Source organism: Natrix helvetica (assembly GCF_964273705.1).
Source record: "Natrix helvetica genome assembly, chromosome: 3".
Lineage (NCBI taxonomy): Eukaryota > Metazoa > Chordata > Lepidosauria > Squamata > Natricidae > Natrix > Natrix helvetica.
Genome location: NC_138549.1, coordinates 66146136 through 66166292, shown reverse-complemented (window position 1 = coordinate 66166292; position 20157 = coordinate 66146136). Strand labels below are relative to the sequence as shown.

General features: G+C 40.3%; 2 protein-coding genes across 4 annotated transcripts in view; one reads left to right on the top strand and one right to left on the bottom strand.

Annotated features, from left to right (window-relative positions):
- LOC309389240 (ADAMTS-like protein 2) overlaps positions 1-1161 on the top strand; it is a 42724-nt gene extending 41563 nt beyond the window's left edge. For all 3 annotated transcript variants that reach the window (XM_081947375.1, XM_081947376.1, XM_081947377.1), the window contains one exon: positions 318-1161. In XM_081947375.1, coding sequence (XP_081803501.1) covers positions 318-436 — 119 coding nt within the window. In that variant the 3' untranslated portion in view covers positions 437-1161. The remainder of the gene's footprint in view (positions 1-317) is intronic.
- A 6505-nt stretch (positions 1162-7666) lies between these two features.
- On the bottom strand, positions 7667-16221 carry FAM163A (family with sequence similarity 163 member A). Its single transcript, XM_081949373.1, has 2 exons — positions 16107-16221; positions 7667-8211 (listed from the first exon to the last, which is right to left on the bottom strand). The coding sequence occupies exons 1-2, from the start codon at positions 16197-16199 to the stop codon at positions 7804-7806; spliced, it is 501 nt and encodes a 166-aa protein (XP_081805499.1). The 5' UTR covers positions 16200-16221; the 3' UTR covers positions 7667-7803.
- Between the last annotated feature and the right edge of the window lie 3936 nt (positions 16222-20157).

The window sequence follows — 20157 nt, the reverse complement described above, 5'->3', positions numbered from 1 at the left end:
TAGAAGACATTGGAGCTGCCAAATTTCTGAATCCAGAAGGACTGGCTGGCACATAGAAAGAGATAGCAAAGAGCACCATGCCAAGAGGCTTAAAGAAGAGGCTAGCTTTCACAGGAGGAAGATAAAAGGAAGAAGTGGAGAAAAAGAGAAGATGAAAGAGTATGTGCGCACTTGGAACTGCAGACCTAAGGAAAGTTGAAGCACCGTATCGTCTGAAGCCAGCAGTGTTTTTGAAATACAAATATTCTGGTGAGGTAGCCTAATTGCAAGAGGACCCATCCTCTATCTAACCTTTGCGCTATGTTTCCCTTCTACAGACGAAGACTGTGATGACAAAGCAACAGCTAACTGTGTGTTGGTGCTGAAAGTAAAGCTCTGCTCACACTGGTATTACAGAAAGGCTTGCTGCAGGTCTTGCAAGGGCAAAACACCGTGATTTGGCCTCTACGTCTTCCACTTCAGAATAGGAAGCATCAAGAGAGAAACTTCTTGACCAGAAAGTGCCTGATCCTTATGGACAGTCTAGAACATCGGTCCACTGATTAGAATGTTGCTGTAAACATGACTCCAATCGCAGGCCTTTTCATTAGAAGGCCTGCTCCTATATATTGTGCAGGTGATCTAATAATCAGGGTCTATGATGCAATTCACAGGCATTTTGTCATGCTAAGTAATATTAAAATCTCTGCTTCTCACTTCCTTGAATTCCTGGGACTGGATGCATCTGAGTCTGAATTTCAATGGCATCATCCGAGACTGTTTGAAAGCTACACACAGCTTGGGATGTGCAAATCACCAGTGTTGCATTAGCTATTGATGCTGCCCTTTCATTTCAGGTGAATTCCACTCTTAACAGGTATGCCATGTTTTTAGAGAGTGTTTCTCATCCTTGGCAATTTTAAGATGTGTAGAATCCCACAGCCAGCATGGGAGTTGAAGTCTACACGTATTAAAAGTTGCTGAGATTGAGAAACACTGTATTTCTTTCGTGGACTGCTTCTTTTGGTTGAGCTTTACATCCACACTTTGTACCAAAAGGTCCATACATAATTTTAGAACGTTCTCTTACATTAAGACATGACATGAAATCCAGCAGTAGTCAATCTCATCTGGTCCAACCTAGTTTCTGACTGTGCAACCAAATGGCTGTAGGGCAGGGGTGTCCAAACTTGGGAACTTTAAGACTTGTGGACTTCAACTCCCAGAATTCCCCAGCCAGCATGGCTGGCTGGGGAATTCTGGGAGTTGAAGTCCACAAATCTTAAAGTTCCCAAGTTTGGACACCCCTGCTGTAGGGTAACCCCATGTCAAATATAAAGACAATAAAAGGTAAAATGCTCTTTTGTTTCCTGCTGACTTTATGGACGCAACGTTGCTGTTTTCTTGCCAAGAGGGTTTATCTCTTTCTTTTTCTGAGAATTTTTCCAATTTCTCAGTCTACCCTACAGCCTTAGTACTCCTCAATAGTCTTCTATTCAAGGATTTACGGGGCCAGTAGCTTTTCTAGACTGGCCAGTTGGATAGATTTCCCCTATACAATCCATTTCCAGACATAGTCTTCTTTATATAAGGATTTTAAAAAAATATCCAAGTGGATTTTAAATAGCAAAGAGGCTAACAATCGGAATTTGAGAGGAGGGGAAATTCTAAAATCAGAATAAGATTAGGATGATAATCTGGGCCTTCTAAAAACATGTACAGTGGCAGACATCATATATCTTGCTCCCCAAAGAAAACTTTCTAGCTGGGTGGTAACTGGCAAAGGGTGGCAAACAGCATTTGCCTTCATGAAGACGGGTGTGGTTCCTTGCCTCCTTTAAAGTTGGTAGCATAACTGCAGCATACAAAGTCATTTTTGCCACTTTTTGGCTAAGTCAGAGGTCAGGCAGTTACAACTTGTCAATGATCTGAGCTAAAATGTTGAAAAAGATCTTATGAAATTAGATCAGGTGCTACACAGGCTTCCTGGGATTCTCTTGTGTCAAAAGCAGTCAAACATACAATGGCCACCTTTCATACTTTACATGTGATGATTCTTTATTGTGAAACCAAATCTGGTTGAAAGCTAAAGGACTGAGAGGAGAGAGTCGGGACCTTCAGCTCACCTATCAAGAACAGGCTGAGTAGCATAACCATCACTTATTCATAGTTTATCCCACTATGGAGGAAGGCGCTTTTTTTTTTTACATTTCAGTTATAGTTCATTCTAAAAGAGCAGTAGGTACATTTCATGAAAACCTGTGCTGTCTTTTATAATGCATGTCTTGGGGTTTTTGTTTTTTTGGGGGGTGGCGGGTGGCGGAGGATGGTTGGACAATGGAAAAAACGACCACAAGAATAGCTATTGTATTATAGTGGATTCTCCATGGTGCCTCTCTTTTCTGTTCTGGCTTGTCTGGGCATTAGCACTAGATCTCTGGGAACTGGACTAATAATAATGGGAAAAACTGCTTTAGGTTTCCCTCTATGAGTTTTGGTGTAAAACTGATCTTAGAGATTGGGAAGGAATGAGTGCCATTAAGGAAGGCCTGAAGAAAAGATTGCAGCGTCTTGAGAAAGGGAAGCGCAACTCAGAATAGTTTCCTTGAACGTGTATAGTATAAGATAGGACAAAGAGAAACTTGGACATACTTTATGTCGCTCTACCTTGACTCAAATAAAGAGCTTTCGTTGAATTCCTGCTCTGTTTCTTGATCTGACCTACCTTGAAGGCTTGACATTAGGTTCCTCATGCTATCCCAGGATTTACAGCAATTTTCCTGACCTTGCCATGATGACATTGCCAGTCAATGACCAAGTAACCTTAAAAAAATGGATGGATGGACAGAGAAAGTACCAGCTTTGTAGGGTGAGACATCCAGAAAGCTCTATTCAGTTCTTTTCCAGATTAAATAAAAAACATGTGCCATGGAAAAGGACTATGTTAAATCTTTTTTTCTCAATCGGATAGGTTAAGAGACGTTAAAGCACTGTAAGAATTTAAGGCAACTACCCTAGTGTATCATAACATTAAGCATCAGAAAAATAAGAGCATTGCGGTAAAAAGAACAATGGCGAAAAAGTAAAAATAAATAATAAGTGTTTTATTTTTCTCTCCATTGACTAAATGTTAATTTTTCGGTTCCTTTTCATCTATTACTGAGAAAGCCAGGCCTTCCTTTCCATTCACCTTCTAAAAAAATTAAAGCATTTAGAGCAGAATCACCTGTTGTGATGTGGCAAACTGGATTGTATGGGAAAATGCAATGCTTTATCCCCCTTGGTCCCAGGCCACTTGTAGCTGGGGAGTAGGAAAATGTAAGGATTTTGAGCTACGTCTAGAATAAGTTGGTTGCCAGTGTGCAAGTTGTTCAAAAGATGCTCCTCCTGCAGCAGTCTAAAGGAAGATGAATTTTTCCAGCTTGCTTTCCATTCAGGGTCATCTTTGGAAGGGCTGTCAGTCCCTTTCCATTATTTTCAAGTGAACTAGGCTGAATCTAAGATGTAGAAGAGGAGGTTATATACTTCAAACTGAAGGTGACAAGTAAGTTTTCCCATTTGTGCAAAAAAACCAACAACCCCCCACATCCTCATTAAATGAATAAACAGCACCATAGACATGATGAAACACAAATTTGTTTCCTTACTATCTTAATCCCCCCCACAATAAATATAGTGTGTGTGTGTGTGTGTGTGTGTGTGTGTGTGTACTGTATATATACATATGCTGGTCTTGTTGTATTCGGGTCTTTTCCCATGTAAGATTGAGATTGTCTTGGCAACGTTTCGGAGTGGGACCTCGCCGAAATGTTGCCAGGACAATATCAATCTTACATGAGAAAAGACCTGAATACAACAAGACCAGCATACCTACACCCATGAAAATCTACAAAAACACACACACACACACACACACGTTGTATTTGTGCTGATAAATAAAGGGAGACTAGTATAGATCTATTTCAACCTATTTAGGTCTCATCAGCTAGCCATACCCTTACTGGGAATCGAACCAGGGCTGTATTGCATATTAGGCAGGTAATATGGCAATTGCCACTAAGCCACAGGCTCTCTTCCTTATCAGCTAGGCCAGGGAAATAGGTATGTATTTGTGTTACAACCCCTGGTATGCCCAAATATGGGAGGGAGCTCACTACTCCCCCTTTCTGTCCAGGTTTTCTGCCTGGATGGTCCTCTGTAATGAGCCGAAGGACAGGAAGGGGGAGTAGTGAGCTCCCTCCCATATTTGGGCATATCAGGGGTTGTAACACATACATACATACATACATACATACATACATACATACATACATACATACATACATACATATATATATATATATATATATATATATATATATATATATAACCTGCAAAAAGAAGGAACTACTTTAGTCAAAATAATCTGAATTCTTATGTGTCAGTGAGCTTTTGATAATTTGAATATGGTGTTATGGACTAAATCAACCCTATAAAGATTAGCTGCAGCCAACCGTTCACCTTACATGAGAATGCATGAAAAGTTCAGTGAGGAATAACCCCTAGAGCAAACTTTAAACTTTAAAAGGTATAAAATAAGATTACAACTACTATGTAGAAAGGTATAATTTGGGCGAAAACATCCATATAGGAAACAGTGCATTCCTAGATGGCTTATAAGCAACAACATCTAAAACCATATGTTGACTATAATGCTATCATACAGTCTGGTGTCATTAGCAAAAGAGAGGAGTTTTCATTGCATTGGATTGAAATGCTACCTCCTAAATTAAGGATATCCAGTGTCATCTCAATCCCAGAGAAATAAACAGCATACCTCAGCAGAAGAACAAAGAAGGTGTTCAAAGAAGGGACCAACTAAAAGGTATGGCAACATCACCCACACAAATGACAATCTGTCATTTAGGAACATCAACCAAACCGTTCCAAAGAAATGCAAAGCAAGGCAGAAACCTTGCACTGAGTTAACAAAACAAGATTCCCCACCCCAGTTTGGAGAACAACGAAATTTACACAAAATGTAAATCATGGGCTGCCAACTTAAGCAGAGTAGAAGCATGCAGGCTATGTGATCTGGAATTAGGGATGTGCTTCAGAGCTACGGCAACCATTTTGTGTGTAAAACTTTTTAAAACTCTATCCTTACAACCCTAAATTCCAGGTTTTCGTCAGATAATAATCTGGAATCTTCTGAGGGCTATTTCACTGCACCTTAGTGACTTCTAAGAATTTTTCTATGCCCAATGAAGTTTTTCTCTCTCAGATTTGTCACTGGAAATCTGCCCCTTGCTAATGTATAGACAAAATATAAGAAAATAAGCATATAATACTTGTTATCCCTATGGAGTGTTTGTTCTCTTGTTCTCTGAGCTCGGTTGTTTGAAATGTCTGTGGGAAAACCACCAACCTCACGGACTTCACAGTTCAACCCTGAGCTACATATATTCTCTTCTATACCATTCATGCCTCCAGCTTTCAAATGCCCGGCGTAATCTCCTTAGCTTGGGTTTTTTCTCAATTTAAAAAAAAAAAGAATGGTTTGAAAAACCACTCTTTGTAACCTGCATTGCTTTCACTACCAATCATACAGGCAGCTTTCACAGCAACTAATAAAACTGTCTTTGTTAGATTTTTCATATTTTTAAAAAATGGAAAGCCTTTTGAGTTTACTTTGGTGGCTCTATATACCTTATAAGGCACTTTGTTACCATAATTAAATGACCTGAAGCATACACACACACACACACACACACACACACACACACACACACACACACACACTGCTTTCTCATGGATTGGAAGGCTGTGTTAGCTTCAGGAGCCTTTTTTAACATTACCACCCTTGGCTGCTGATACTCAGCCAGCCAGTCAATTCAGCTCAGTAAAATGGGGAAAAGGAGCATTATGTATGCTGTCTTGAACATCTGAAGAAGGCAGGATATGAGAGAGAGGAAGGGAGGAGGAGGAAGAGAAGGAAGCTTCATATGAGAAATAGTTATCTGCACACATTTGACTTAACTTCATCCTGTTCATTGACCCCAAATATTTTATTCCCTGAATACCGAGAGTTTCTAAGCATATACAGGACCAAGAAGCTGCAAGTATAGCTTTCTGTGTGCTCAGCATAAGAATTATTCATGAACATGGGAAGGGTGGTGCTGGCAATATACAACTGTATTGTTGCTTGTCCTACCTCAAAGAACTACAGGCACACATTTGTTGCATCTCTTCCAGATTAGAGATACATGTTACCTCTGTGTGCAAGAGTACATGAGGTCTCCCCTCACCGCAACCCAGAAAAGTCATACTCTATGGGTAGAGAGGAACTGTGTAAACAGGGATACAACTCTGGCGTGTTGGTTTTACACAAATGCAGCTCCAGTGGAACTGTGGACTGGGATAAATGGGCACAATCCAGATTAAACTCAGTTTGTTCAAAATATAATTGAAATTAATCGAGTCTGTATTCCTGTAGATACACTGATTCCTTTATCACATCAGCATCCTTGTGTTCTTGATTACCATTTTAGAGGAAGGTCTTAAATTTTGTCTCTGATGAAACATTCAGTTCATATAAATAGAGAAGAGTATGCAAGACTGATTGCTTACTGATACTTCAGAGAATGACCCTTGTGCTTGTTCAAAAGAATAGACCAAATAGTTTCCAAGATAGCTTTAGGTAACATTCTTAGAAGATCAAACCATCAGAATTTCAAACACATGAACCACATGTCACACATAACAAAGGATAGGCTTGCAGAAGTTATCAATCAGAATTTGAAACCAATCCAGTACACTTTTCTTTGTTATCTGACCAGTTCTACTTTAAAAGGTGTTGCCTTACAAAAGTCATAAAACTGTTGAATTTGGCACTGACCATTGTACTCACTTCAATCCTTCCTTGCCGTGGCTTGATGACTTTTTGCAGTTCTACCAGCTTTAATTACACGAGGACGGGAAGTTAGAAAAAAAGACTTAACAAAGCTTGGGTTGGGGGTGGGGGTTGGCCTTTTAAGTGTCAGGATATATTGTTTTTAAGAAAGCCTGTTCAGAATTGAGAATTTGGGGAGAACAGGGTGGTTTTGCTATGGAAAAAATAATAAGATTTCAGAAGAAATTTGGTAATTTCTCCAGTTCTTCAACTCCCAGTTTCTTACCATTACAGAATGTATGTGCTTGTGTATGCGTGTTCATGTGTGTGATAAATACATTTTGGCTGGCCTGTTTTACATTCTAGTACAAATAAAGCATTCAGTTCATAAACTAATGGATTACAGAAATAATCAGAACATTTCATTTCTTGTTTGTTCTTGTTACACTTCCAATGAACACTAATTCGGCAAACATGTTGTCACCCTTCTCACTGCTTGTCCCCATCCCACTGGTTGGGAATTATGATGTCCCCCCAAAAGTTCTCGAACTGACCATTGTGAGCTTATTCTACTAATCAAGGGAAGTGAGTAGGTATTGCTTTGAAGAGAGAGACAAATGGGAATGCCTAATGGTAGATCCCAAATCTCTTAGTGAGAGGGTGGAATTGTAAAGTGGTTTCCAAAAACCTTGAAATGCAAGATAGTTTTGTATTATAGATAGCCCTCTTTAGACAAGAACCGTCAGTGGAAACAATATTATCACTTTGCGGATTGAAATTTGCACAACTCCCCTCTCCTCCCCCTCCCTCCTTGGTTACAAAGTTATACATCTTTTGCTGCAAAGATGGTGGGTCTTGGACACATGTTCCATTTTGGCTGAAACACATAACGTTAAAATCCCCACCCAACAAGAGGATCATACTGAAGCACCTGTGATAGTGATAGACAGTGATCATACTTCTGTACTGAAAGCCCTCAGATTTGGAAAGGTCCCGTGGATGGCGCAGTGATGGATCACCGGGTAATTTTGGTGGGTTGCCAGTTTGACAGGCATCCCCATATCCTTGCAGCATATGGGCGTGTAGGTGACACTCTCGCCCCCATTCCGTACCATGTCAGCGGTCTGTATATAAAAGGGAGCACTGCAAGGGGAACAGACTGGGCCATAGTTCCGGTTACTCTGTTTGTTAAGCTCACAGGGTGGAAAAGAGGAGTTGCCCTGCCCGTCCATGATGCGACAGTTGCAAGCATTGCACATAATGGAGTGTGAGTGCAGGGGAAGATTGACTTCTTCCTCCTCCTCTTCTTCCTCTTCTTCCTCTTCGGCTTCCTGAGATTCATCTTTCTTGCAGCAATAATACTAAAGAAGGAGAGGAATATTTTTATTAGCACACAAAAAGTTTGTTTCATAAATAGGGTAATGCTCTGAGCGTTCAGAATATTGACACTCATTAAATTCAACAATTTTCACATTAGATTACGAGCACACCAGTTATATCAGTATTTCTGAATATTGTTGTCTGTGGAACTCTGGAAGTTGAAGTCCACACAGCTTAAAATTGCCAACTTTCAGACACACTGAGACACATCTGGATCAAACCAAAAGACTCTGTTGCAGAGTCTTTTGCTTCCAAGCTGGCCAGTAGGAAGCTCGCAAACAGTATCAGAGTTCAAAAGTACTTTCTCCGGCAACTGGTATTGAGCAGCGTATTCCTGGGACATCGTGGATAATTTACTGCCATCATAAGGTAATAGCCATTGATAATATTATCTGTAAATATATTTTAAAAAATCTAATAAACCGATTTGCTGTGAAGAAACATTAAGTTAAAGGCCTGTAATTTTCTAGACCTCCTTCTAAAGGCCAAGCACAATTCACCAGCAGCATAAGGAAGAAGATACCAATGGTCAGCTGAGGCTCATGGGGGGTACCAGGCTATGGATTGCCAAAAGGGCAGAGAGGAGGGGCAGACAGGCAGGTGGGAGAAGTTGAAGCAGAGGTGAGCCCAGCAGAGCAGGAGAAACATGAAGTCCGTGCTTAACAACCATAATTGAGATTATCAGAATTTCTGCCACTAAGCAGTATGATTACATGATATATTGCCAAAATTTTGCATAGAGATGGAAATTCTGGTTCCAGTTAGCGTTGTTAAATGAGGACTACCTGTAGTTGGGATAAGAAGAAAAAGTTGACCGTAGAACAGGAAAATTTAAAAATGCAGTGCATGAGCAACCAATTGGAGAATGCCCTTCATGAGATGGCTGATATTGGGCAGGGCTGAAATTTCAGTACCATAATGGACTTTGGAAAATTGCACATTGAAGCTGAATGGGAAGAAGTATAGCGACATCCTATTCAAGGTGCACAGTAGATTGCTCAACATGAATCAGCAAGATAGGGAAGCACAACAAAGCAGTTGTGTGGATGAGGATATGTACCATAAGAGCAGATCCCAAAATAGTGTTAGGGGAGCAGCCGAGCTCAATGCCTATTTTATTTGACTTCTAGACATTTTTTGTTTTTAGTCTTTACTCTTATTGCATTCCATTTTATCTTATTTTATTCCTATTTAACAGAAGAACCCACAACTCTCTCCTTTAGCTTAAAGGTTCTCAGTGCTATGGGCAAACAAAGAAGACATAGAACCAGCCCAAGAACACTGAAACCAGCCGAGGCAGCAAAGCAACTTAAGATTGATGAGCTCCTCATGTCAAAGGCTGCTAGAGTCAAAGTGGTGGGCGAGGCCTGTGCAGGTCTAAATAGAGCTCTGTTTTGGCTGGCAAAGTGCAGGACAAATGTTGCAGAGCCTCTGTGTTGTGCCATGGTGCTGCAAGATTCGTAGTTTCGGGACTTGTTCATAAACATTGTTTAACTTCACACATTTGCTAAGGGAGTGCTCGTAACCTGGGGATTACCTGTATTGTCTTTTAACAGCTTACACTGTTATAAGTCTATTTGAGGAACAACAGCTATTACTGTTAAAATAGATGATCTATGGAAAACATTTGATGTTCACATTATTGTATCTTAGTGAGTTTCCTTGATAGACAGACTGTCTGACAGCTGCAAACCCAGAAGCCCCCCCCCCCAAGATGTTCCCATCACTTATTAACACAATCAATTAATTCCATCTACTCTTAATGCAAGAAGATGGTTTGTCAGAGGTTCTGGCCATTTTTCTTTCAGCCAACTGCTGCACTGCCAGCCTTATACTGTTGAATCTGTCCATATTAACTGGCTCCTCCATATGCATGAAAAGGATCCAATTGTTTTTCAGCAGTTCATTAATTCCATTAGTGCTACTAAAAATGATGTCCTTTCTGGAATGTTTTGGAATTTATCCCATTTATGTGTTCAATTATTTAATCATTGAGACCCCTTTTAGTCAATGTTGCATCAGCTCATTCACTCTGAAATGCTGCCCAACTTGGACGGTTGTCATACTTAATCTAATCTTATTGCTAACCTTGACAGCAAAGAGTGTATTTAAATGAATCACTAACATGAGGAAAACATTCCTTTGCCTGTTTCAAAGTGAATTGATTCACTTGTACAGTGCATTGACCAAAGATATACTTCCCTTTAAACCTAGGAAACAGCAAAGCTTGTCATTTAAATGAGGACTTTAATTCTGTCCACACTACAAAACACTAATCAAAACAACAGAGATGAGACCAAAGACAATTATGATATTTTTAATATACACCAGGAATCTTGAAGAAGATGCCCTAATGGACATTCTGTCTAACTCCTGTACATAAGATGCCTGCCCCTCTCCTCTTGAAGCCCTTGAAAAGCAAGATAAATAGTCCATGGCACCCATCAATGATACAAATGTGTCTCTCTGTGAGTATGTAAAAAGTACTTGTAATTGTGTACAGTTCAGCATGAGGGAATGGCACATCTGTCATATATCAGGCATCCCTCACAGTACAATGAATTGCAACTCCAAACAAAGTGATACTAGCCTCAACCTTCAACTGGACTTTTGCTGAGAATCCTTCAGGTAACATTCTGTCAGTCCTTCAAGGCTGATCAAACTAGGAATCCAATGTTATGTACATCAGAAATAATTCTATCATAAAGCTTGAGTGACATAATCTTGCAAGCCAGAAAGAACTTCCCCTAACCCTCCCTTTATCTTAATTTATTTTTATTACATTCCTAACTTGGAAACACTTCTCTTTTATATGAACATTGTCTTGGTAGCAACAATTTCTCTTGCCCCTCAAGGCCATTCTCTCTGCCTCCTACAATTCACTATCTAATCTAATGATTCCATATCCTGGTTTCTCAGGGGATCACCTACAATACCACTTCTTTTGTCCCAAACCCATCTTGTTACTAGGAATCAATTTCTAGATCTTAAAAGAAGTTACAGTATAAACAGTTAATAAAAAGGAAGAAACATATCTGGGAACAACTTTTCCAAGCCACAAGAGATAAAAATTTCTACTGTAGAGAATCTGGGAAATAGGTGGAGATAGGCAAAGAGGACTGAAACATTCCTTTAAGCAGAGGTCTCAAACTAGCGGCCCCCAGGCTGCAAGCGTCACACACAGGCCACGCCAACCGTAGCTCCGCAAATGGGAAAACCGTCACAAAACATTACCTGATGGCAACATGATGCAGCAAGTTTGACACCCCTGCCTTAAGGACTGGGAAATAAGCATTCAGAAGAAACTCAGGCAGAGAGCCCTCCCTGATTCACTGGGAAAATGAAGCAGTCAAGCTTGCAAGATTTTATAATTACAGCCTATTTCAATTAAGTATCATTCTAGTCTTCCTCTAGAGTCCTGATCTGGTCTGCCCTGAGTAAAACTGACATTTACTCTAGTTTAGAAGATAATTACAAACATTTAGGCCATGAGATTGGGCTGCCCTAAAGCTAAGATTCTAGCAAAGATGTGGGGGAAGTTTTATAGCCAATTATACAGTCCTCAGGTCACCAGTCTTTCATCTCAGTTACCCCCCCCCCACCCCAAATAGTATTCTCCCTTGGTCATCAGCCTTCTGGCTAGAAATTGTTGAATCAATCAATTAAAAAAAACACCCTGATAGTAATTTGGTATCTGCTGAATTGTTAAAAAAAAAGTAATGCTGATTGGTTGATCTTTCTTCTGACCTCCTTATTCACCCAAATCAATAATACTTTCCATATGCCTAAAGAATGAAATTGTTCTATTGCTTGTTCCCCTCTTTTAAAAAGTTAATAGCATGGGCCCATCTAATTATTACTCTATTAGTTTCCTCAGCTTTCCTAGTAAACTAGATGCACAGCTTATGGTTTCATAAGCTTCTAAACTAGTTAGACAAGGAGAAATTTCTTGCTAGCTTTTGGAAAGGCACATTGAAGGGATATATCTTCTCTCCTGCAGTTTGGGGCAGAGAAATCAATCTTATCCACGCACTTTCTTTATGTGTTGCCTTTATCGATCTTATGTCAGCATTCGATTCTATAACTGGAGAACGGCTTTGGGTGATGCTGTAATAATCACACTGGACAACAATTTGCTTCCTGAAAAATCTTTGGTGATTACGATAGATCCCTTCAAACTGAACACAAATATAATTTCAGAGTGATTGTACCACATAGGAATCTTGAGAAATATGTGATGAATTTTTAATGAGTATAATATATTTAATCACGTTTCTGATATGCTGCTGAGTTCAACAAGACTAAAAGTGTTTTGCTGCTGATTTTTGTTTGTACTGTGTCCAATGTCTCTCACAGGAGCATCCAACAATAGTCAGCCAGCATTGATGGATTCCAATTGCCATGTTACCATTTTTTTCATTGTGGCAATGTCCCAGTGAAAAGTTTCAACATGTTAGTCACCAATTGCACCTAAATTTTTGGGAAAGAAGTCCAAGTGTGAATGCAGAAAATGAATCATCAGAGACCTGTTGCACTTCATGGTCTCATACACTGTGAGAAATTTGTCAACCAGCTGAATGTAGTTTAGATACTTTGTAGCTACCAATAAAATTCTCAAGAACATCCTTGAATGCTTTCCAGGCATTTTTTTCTGGCCCCAGTAACAGATCTTTGAATTACTTGTCACTGATGACATAGCTCAGTGATGGTGAACCTTAAGTGGGGGGAGCGCAGGGGGGTCGTGTGCAGGTGTGCCGCACCCATAATGCAATGCACACCCCCCCAGTGTGCATGCGCGCACTACAGGCACGACCCCCCATTTTTGCATGCTTTTTTCGCCCTCCCCAGGCTCCAGAGGCTTTATAGGAGCATGGGGAGGGCGAAAACAGCCTCCACCGCCCCCACGGAAGCCCTCCGGAGGCTTCAGGGACCTTCAGGAGGCTTCCCTGAAGCCTCCGAAGCAGTCAAAATGACTCTCCGAGCAAACCGGAAGTCACTTTTAAGTGCTCTGAACGCTTCAGGGACCTTCAAGAGGCTTCCCTGAAGCCTCCGGAGCACTCAAAACAACCCTCCGAGCAAACTGGAAGTCCATTCCTGAACTTCCGGTTTGCCTGTAGGGCTGGTTTTGGGCGCTCCGGAGGCTTCAGAGAAGCTCATGAAGCCTCTGGAGGGCCTCCGGAGGGGGCGGGGAAGGCTCTTTTCACCCTCCCCAGGCTCCTATAAAGCCTCTGGAGCCTAGGGAGGGCGAAAAATGGCTTTTAAAAAGGGTGACTCAGCTGGCCAGTGCGCACATGTGCGCTGGCCAGCTGACAGTGCAGCGCCTCGCGTGCCCTGACAAATGGCTCTGTGTGCCACCTGTGGCACGCATGCCATAGGTTTGCCATCACTGACATAGCTAATCTGCGGACCACAAAAATGCCTTCTTTAACCTTCCTTGTTCATTGGTTTCACAAAATTTCACAAAAATCAAATTATGCCATTTCTTATTAATGTAACCCAACTCTCTTGTATGGCTGTCCCATTTATATATGCAACAACAATATATCTGAGCTGCATTCCAAACAGTAAAATCACTACTTTTAGATCTCCACATATATTCTAGTTGCACTTGGTGTACTGGATGAGCTTTAACAATAGTTCCGTGTTTTTGTATGTTTCAAGTATGCAAATATAGCCAACAGATACTGAAGGGTGTTACTTTGCCATTGTGTAAAAAAAAACCTCCTGATTTTTATAAAATGGTACACGATAGGTTAAATTAAGGTTATTTTTGTAGTTAGCAACTAAAACACTGTGAGATACACTCAAAAATGTTCAGGAAGCAAAATCTTTATTGCCTAGTGTCATCTATCAGTTGGATATTATTCTGCCAAATTAAGTTGCTGACACATAATAGAGTAGGAGTAGAGGTAGGGTAGAATATAGCTGAGTAGTTGGAAGGGACCTTGGAGGTCTTCAAGTCCAACCCCCTGCTCAGACAGGATGCCTTATACCATTTCAGACAAATGATTGTCCAGTATCTTCTTAAAAACAAAAGCACCTCAGAAGTGAGACATGGCAATAAAGGTCAGCTTTCTGCAGATATTTCCATTTAGAATGAAGTGAAATGGTTGCCACTTTAATGAAAGCGGAATTTTATTCCCTTATACTTAACAATGGACCATTGGCTCTGCTCTTGTAAACAGATGATGCAGCCGAGTGATGGGTTCCTAACCGGTTTACTACCAGTTCGCTGAGAGAGGGTGTTTTGCATGCACAGAAAAATTTTGTGTGCACGCTGCTCACTTTGTTCACGTGCACGCACGCCGCATATTGCTGCACATGCACAGTTTAGTGAAAACTGTTCTGCGCATGGACAGAAACATGCCAACGACGGGAGAAAAGACCAGAGAACCGGTTCGGGGGCATGGTAGACCTGGGTCGCTGCGGGTTCCAGTGACCCAGGCCGCCAAACCACTACCAGTTTGGCTGAACTGGTCTGAACTGGTAGGAAGCCACCACTGATGCAGACATTGTCTCAGAAGTCGGCGGACCCTTGCAGATTACTGCAGAGAAGAATTGCTTATATTTAACCACACCAAAACTAAAATCATGTTTTCCCCCTTGAAGGAACTGAAATGTGATAAACATTGGTAGCACATAAATTATAATACTATAAAAGGTAAATATAAAGGTTCCCCTCGCACATATGTGCTAGTTGTTCCCAACTCTAGGGGGTGGAGCTCATCTCCGTTTCAAAGCCGAAGAGCCAGGGCTGTCCAAAGATGTCTCCATGGTCATGTGGCCAGCATGACTAAATGCCGAAGGCGCAGGGAACGCTGTTACCTTCCCACCAAAGGCGGTTCCTATTTTTCTACTTGCATTTTACATGCTTTCGAACTGCTAGGTTGGCAGAAACTGGGACATACACCAGAAGGAGTCTTACCTGTAACCTACAAGAGCTCACTCCGTTATGCGACACTAGGGATTCGAACTGCCAAACTGCCAACCTTTCTGATTGACAAGCTCAGCATCTTAGCCACTGAGTTGCTGTGTCCTTATTGTATCTATAATACTATAGATCAAGCTTAATCTTTTAGGTATCTCAGCACAAGATTTCAACTCTTCAACTCTCTTTTTCTGAAAAGGCCAGTAATAGTGCTTTATATCACAGCAAGGAAGAACATACCTGTCATCATAAGTCTTCTAAAGTTAACCTACCTCCCAAATATAATACAGGTCGCTATATAACTAACTCACTCATCCACAATAACTTAAAATCCCTAAATATAGAATACAGACCCAATTCTTAACACTGCTCTTTGAAGCACCTTGCTATTCCAAAAACAGCACTTTGTCCACAAACTAGTTTGATTTCCTTGGATTTTAGGGCCTATATCTACTTATGGCTTAATTAATGTCATCATTTCAGTTTTAGCACTTAGGTTCTAGTTTTAATTTTCTGCTATTCGTCTTCACTATAGTGTAATAAATGCCATACAGACTCCTGGGGATATCTTAGAAATGTTTTAAACTCTAACGGCATTTTATTGCTCTTTCTAGATAATATCTATGCTTTCTTTGCTATATCAGGGCTCCTGGCACTTTGTTTTTTAAATTCTTTTTATAATGGTTGACTGTTCAATTTGCTAAGATGTCTAATAACAACAATTAGATTTGTGGCTTAGATAGCATTTTACCTGAGTCTACCATCCTCATAGCTCTCATTTGTTATTCATTTGCCTCAGAGCTGTCCATGCATTAAGTTGTTCTTATTTTATAGAAGAGAAAGTCTTGGGTTACACCTGAGGAACATGAAGCCAAAATGCTTCACTTGTTCTATTGCCCTTGAATACAAAAGGAAGTATATGTCTCATACACCGGAAGGAGTCCTTACCTGTAACCTACAATAGCAAAGAACTGCAATGATACACAATAAGATGACAGTTGCTAGTATTCCGCCAGTGATGACAACAGTTCCTGCTGTCATCCGACCGATTCTCCATCAAATTCTAGAAATGGAGGAAAGACAGGAGAGCTAAGCTAATAGAAGTAGATATAAGAATTCAAAATCCCTCCAGTCCTGAGATCCCTGTTGTTTTTGTAGCCTTGTAAACATGGCTTTAAAAATAATCTAAATAGGATTTTCATAAAGCATCTTGTTTAACTGGTTAGTCAACAGCTGAGTTGGCTTTAAAACTCATTAAAACACTTCAGCTAAAAAATAGGGGTATGTTTATTTGGTTGCACAACTACATTGACTGTTTATTGTAAAGAGGTAATCTCTGACAATTAATGAATACATTTATAATGCATGTTTCCTTCAGTATTTTCAACACTGGCCTATCCCTTTCTACCGAAGTAGCATAGCCCGTTGAGTTATTAACCTGTATTCCATTTAAACTGAAGGGCGGGGGGAAATCAGCACATTGAGCCTGAACATTATCTATGTTATCCGGAGAGAGGGGGCGGTCTAGAAATTTAATAAATTATTAATTATTATTATATCAGTAGTAGATACTGCATATTCAAGGACAGGGATAGGGAATTGAATCTGATTCAAGAACAAAGGAAGTATGGTAGGGGTGGTATTCAGACAGTTCAGACTGGTTGGGACGAACCGGTAGCTCCGACAGTCAGTTGGCCCCACCCACCCACACCCGCCCTATCCTGTCCTTTATTTCCTGCTTTCTAGCTCATCTCAATCGTGCGGCACAGCTACTTACTGTTGCTAACTTGGGAGGTAAGCAGCTGAGCTTCTAAATGCTCTTTTCAGGGCTGCGTGCAAGCGCTTTAGACACAAAGCGCACGCTCACCGAACCGGTTGTTAAACTGGCAGCATCCCACCACTGACATATGGCTGGATCTTCCAAAGAAGAGTTGGTGAAGCCCATCCTCCTGTTTTTATCCAGCCCAGAGATTATGGCTGGCTCTTGAATTTGATTCAATTCCCCATCACTGTCCTTGAATATGCTACTTCGGTAGAAAGAGAGAGGCCAGTGTTGAAAAGGGGATACAAAAAGGGAATCATCACTTCCACCTTTCTCCAAAATGGAAGAAGTATCCCTTATTTCTAAGCCAGTAAAAGAAGATTTTTTTGTCAAACTCTTCTTGCACACAAAAAAGGGGACAGTTTGTATGCACTTGGTTTGTGCAACTCATTTATTTGTGCGGGCAGGTAAAACAAATCATAACATTTGGACAAGCCAGGATTTTAATTCAGGAAGCAATTAGCTTTTGTTGTTCGTTTCCTACTTGCATTTACAAATTGATCAAAATATACAGCTAGTTAAATGTCACTGTATGAAGCTAGACTCAGAAACTTCTAGAAAGCCACAAAAAGCAAGAACCCTTTCTTGGTTGAGTTAATTCTAGCAATTTGTGTTCTGACATATATTCCTTTAAACACAGAGATGTCATTTCACTATCAGGGGCAAGAAACTTATCAAGAAGAGAGATCTCTTTTCAAACTTCTCAATTTTGTTCTTTCTTCTTTCCAATTTCCAATTTTCACTTAATATATGTTGAGTGAAACATAGAAAACCTATAAAACTGGAAACAGAAAAAGACCAAGGGATCCATCAAGTCTGCCCTTTACTTTTTTTCTTTTTAATTAGTTTATTATATTAATTCTTATTTTTATTTTTTATTTATTTCCTTTTTAATTTTTGTCAGATGACAGACATGTGTTTATTCCAAGCATGCTTAAATTCACTTATTGATAATTGATTCACTGTCTTTGCTGAAAGTTGATACCAAGCTTCGTACTCTTTATGTGAGGTAATACTTTCTAATATTACTTTTGAACTTCCTTTCTGTCAATGTGAGCTGTGTTTTTGAAACATGCTCGTGTTTCCTCCCCTCTCTCAATTATTACTATTTTCCTAACTCTGCAAAACATTTCAGCCTGTTAATATCTCTTGTGTGGATGTCATTTTGGTGCATGCTGAGCAATATCCACATAATCACTTTTCTGCCCATATATAGACTATGAATTGAATGACATAACTTCAGCAAGCTTATCCCCAGTGAATCCAATTTTTAACAGCAACTATTAGTCCTTACTTTCATTTGTAGATTTGTTTTTACATTTATTTCCCATTTTCTGGAAACTCTCAAGCAAACATGTTTACACAGAAAGTAAGTCAATGCACATATGAAATAGTTAAAAATACTTACGTTCAGTGAAGGGTGTATTGGACCTACAAAAAAAAATAAAGAAGGAAACTGATTAAATTATTCACATTCTACTTCTGAATTCCCTAATTGGTTCAAAGCACTTTTTTTCCACTCCTAATACAAATTTGTAATATTCCCAGTGGACATAATTTGTTCCATCCCTATCATATAATCTTATTACTTTAGCTAGACACGAAAGCTTGATACATGTATGTATGAACTGCATATTTATTCACATTTCTTTTGGTCTGAAAATATTTCTGATATCTGGAATCTGATTATTGTGATAGTTATTGTCTTCTACCAAGTATTCTTCCCTCCTGGTTATTCAGAGAAAACTGGGTTACACACACACACACACACACACACACACACACACACACACATATATTTGTTTTCGTAGATTTTCACGGGTGTAGGTATGCTGGTTTTGTTGTATTCGGGTCTTTTCCCGTGTAAGGTTGAGATTGTCTTTGCAACGTTTCGGCAGGATCTCACCTGCCATCTTCAAGCGTGGGCTCAAAATGTGGGCTTAAAATGGGAACGGAGCTGCCGTCTTTCTGTAAGTCTTGGTGGGAGGGGATGGGGTGCTGGCTTTGTTTCAGTAAGTGGAATGATTGGTTGTGTGGTTGTATCATGATTGGTAGATTGGTGCTGATTGGTGCAGGCTGTATGTGCATTGTTGTTTTGTATTGTAACGGCTTGGGTGGTGGGTGGTGTTCGTTTGTTGGCTAGGGCTGGTTTCCAGATGTTTGGTAGGCGGGAGGTATCATCACGTTTGTTCATGCTGTGGGGGTGTTTCTCTATTTCGATGCCTTCCATGATTATTCTCTTGTGGAGGTGTTCTGTTTTGGAGATTAACCTGGCTCCTTCAAAGTTGATTTCATGTCCTGTAGCTTTAAGGTGCTGGAAAAGGGAAGAAGTTTTTTCTTTTTTTCTTACTGCGGTTTTGTGTTCTGTGATGCGTGCATTTATTCTCCTGTTTGTTTGTCCTATGTATATCCACCACCTACCTGGAAAAAACCACCAAATCCAAAATAAAAGCCTCTGCCATCAGTGAAGAGATCCAGCAAAGAATCATCCCCAGAGAGAAATCTTCCAGATGCCCCAAACTCTATGGACTCCCCAAGATACACAAAGAAGGAACACCACTCAGACCCATAGTCAGCTCCATAGGCTCACCTCTACAGAACCTTGCCAAATTCCTCGCCAAACAACTCCAACCCTACGCAGAATCCATCACCTCACATGTAAAAAACTCACTCCACTTCATAGAAACAATAAAGAAACAAAACTTACAACCCAGTGACCTACTTGTGAGTTTCGACGTCATATCCCTCTTCACCCAAGTGCCCATAAAAGAAGCCTTGACAGCCATCCAGAAAAAACACAACCCCCCTAAACACATCCTAGACCTGACCAACCACTGCCTAACCAACACATACTTCATCCATAATGGACAAAGATACAAACAGATAGAAGGAGCACCCATGGGATCACCCCTCTCACCTGTCATTGCAAACTTATACATGGAACATTTTGAAACCAATGCCTTAGACAAATCTGAACACAAACCCAAACTCTGGCTTAGATATGTTGATGACACTTTCGTGATTTGGCCACATGGAAAAGAAAAACTGGACAACTTCCTCACACATCTCAACAGCCTACACCCCAAAATACAATTCACCATGGAAATAGAAGCAAACAACCAACTTCCCTTTCTGGATGTCCTAATCTACAAAAAACCCAAGGGCTCCCTAGGACAC

Excerpts from the sequence above, each read along its gene's own strand:
- FAM163A (XM_081949373.1), bottom strand. The coding sequence starts at position 16,199 with ATGACAGCAGGAACTGTTGTCATCACTGGCGGAATACTAGCAACTGTC. Across the intron at positions 8,212-16,106 it reads TTTGCTATTGTAGGTTACAG|TATTATTGCTGCAAGAAAGA; the intron begins GTAAGGACTCCT and ends CTCCTTCTTTAG.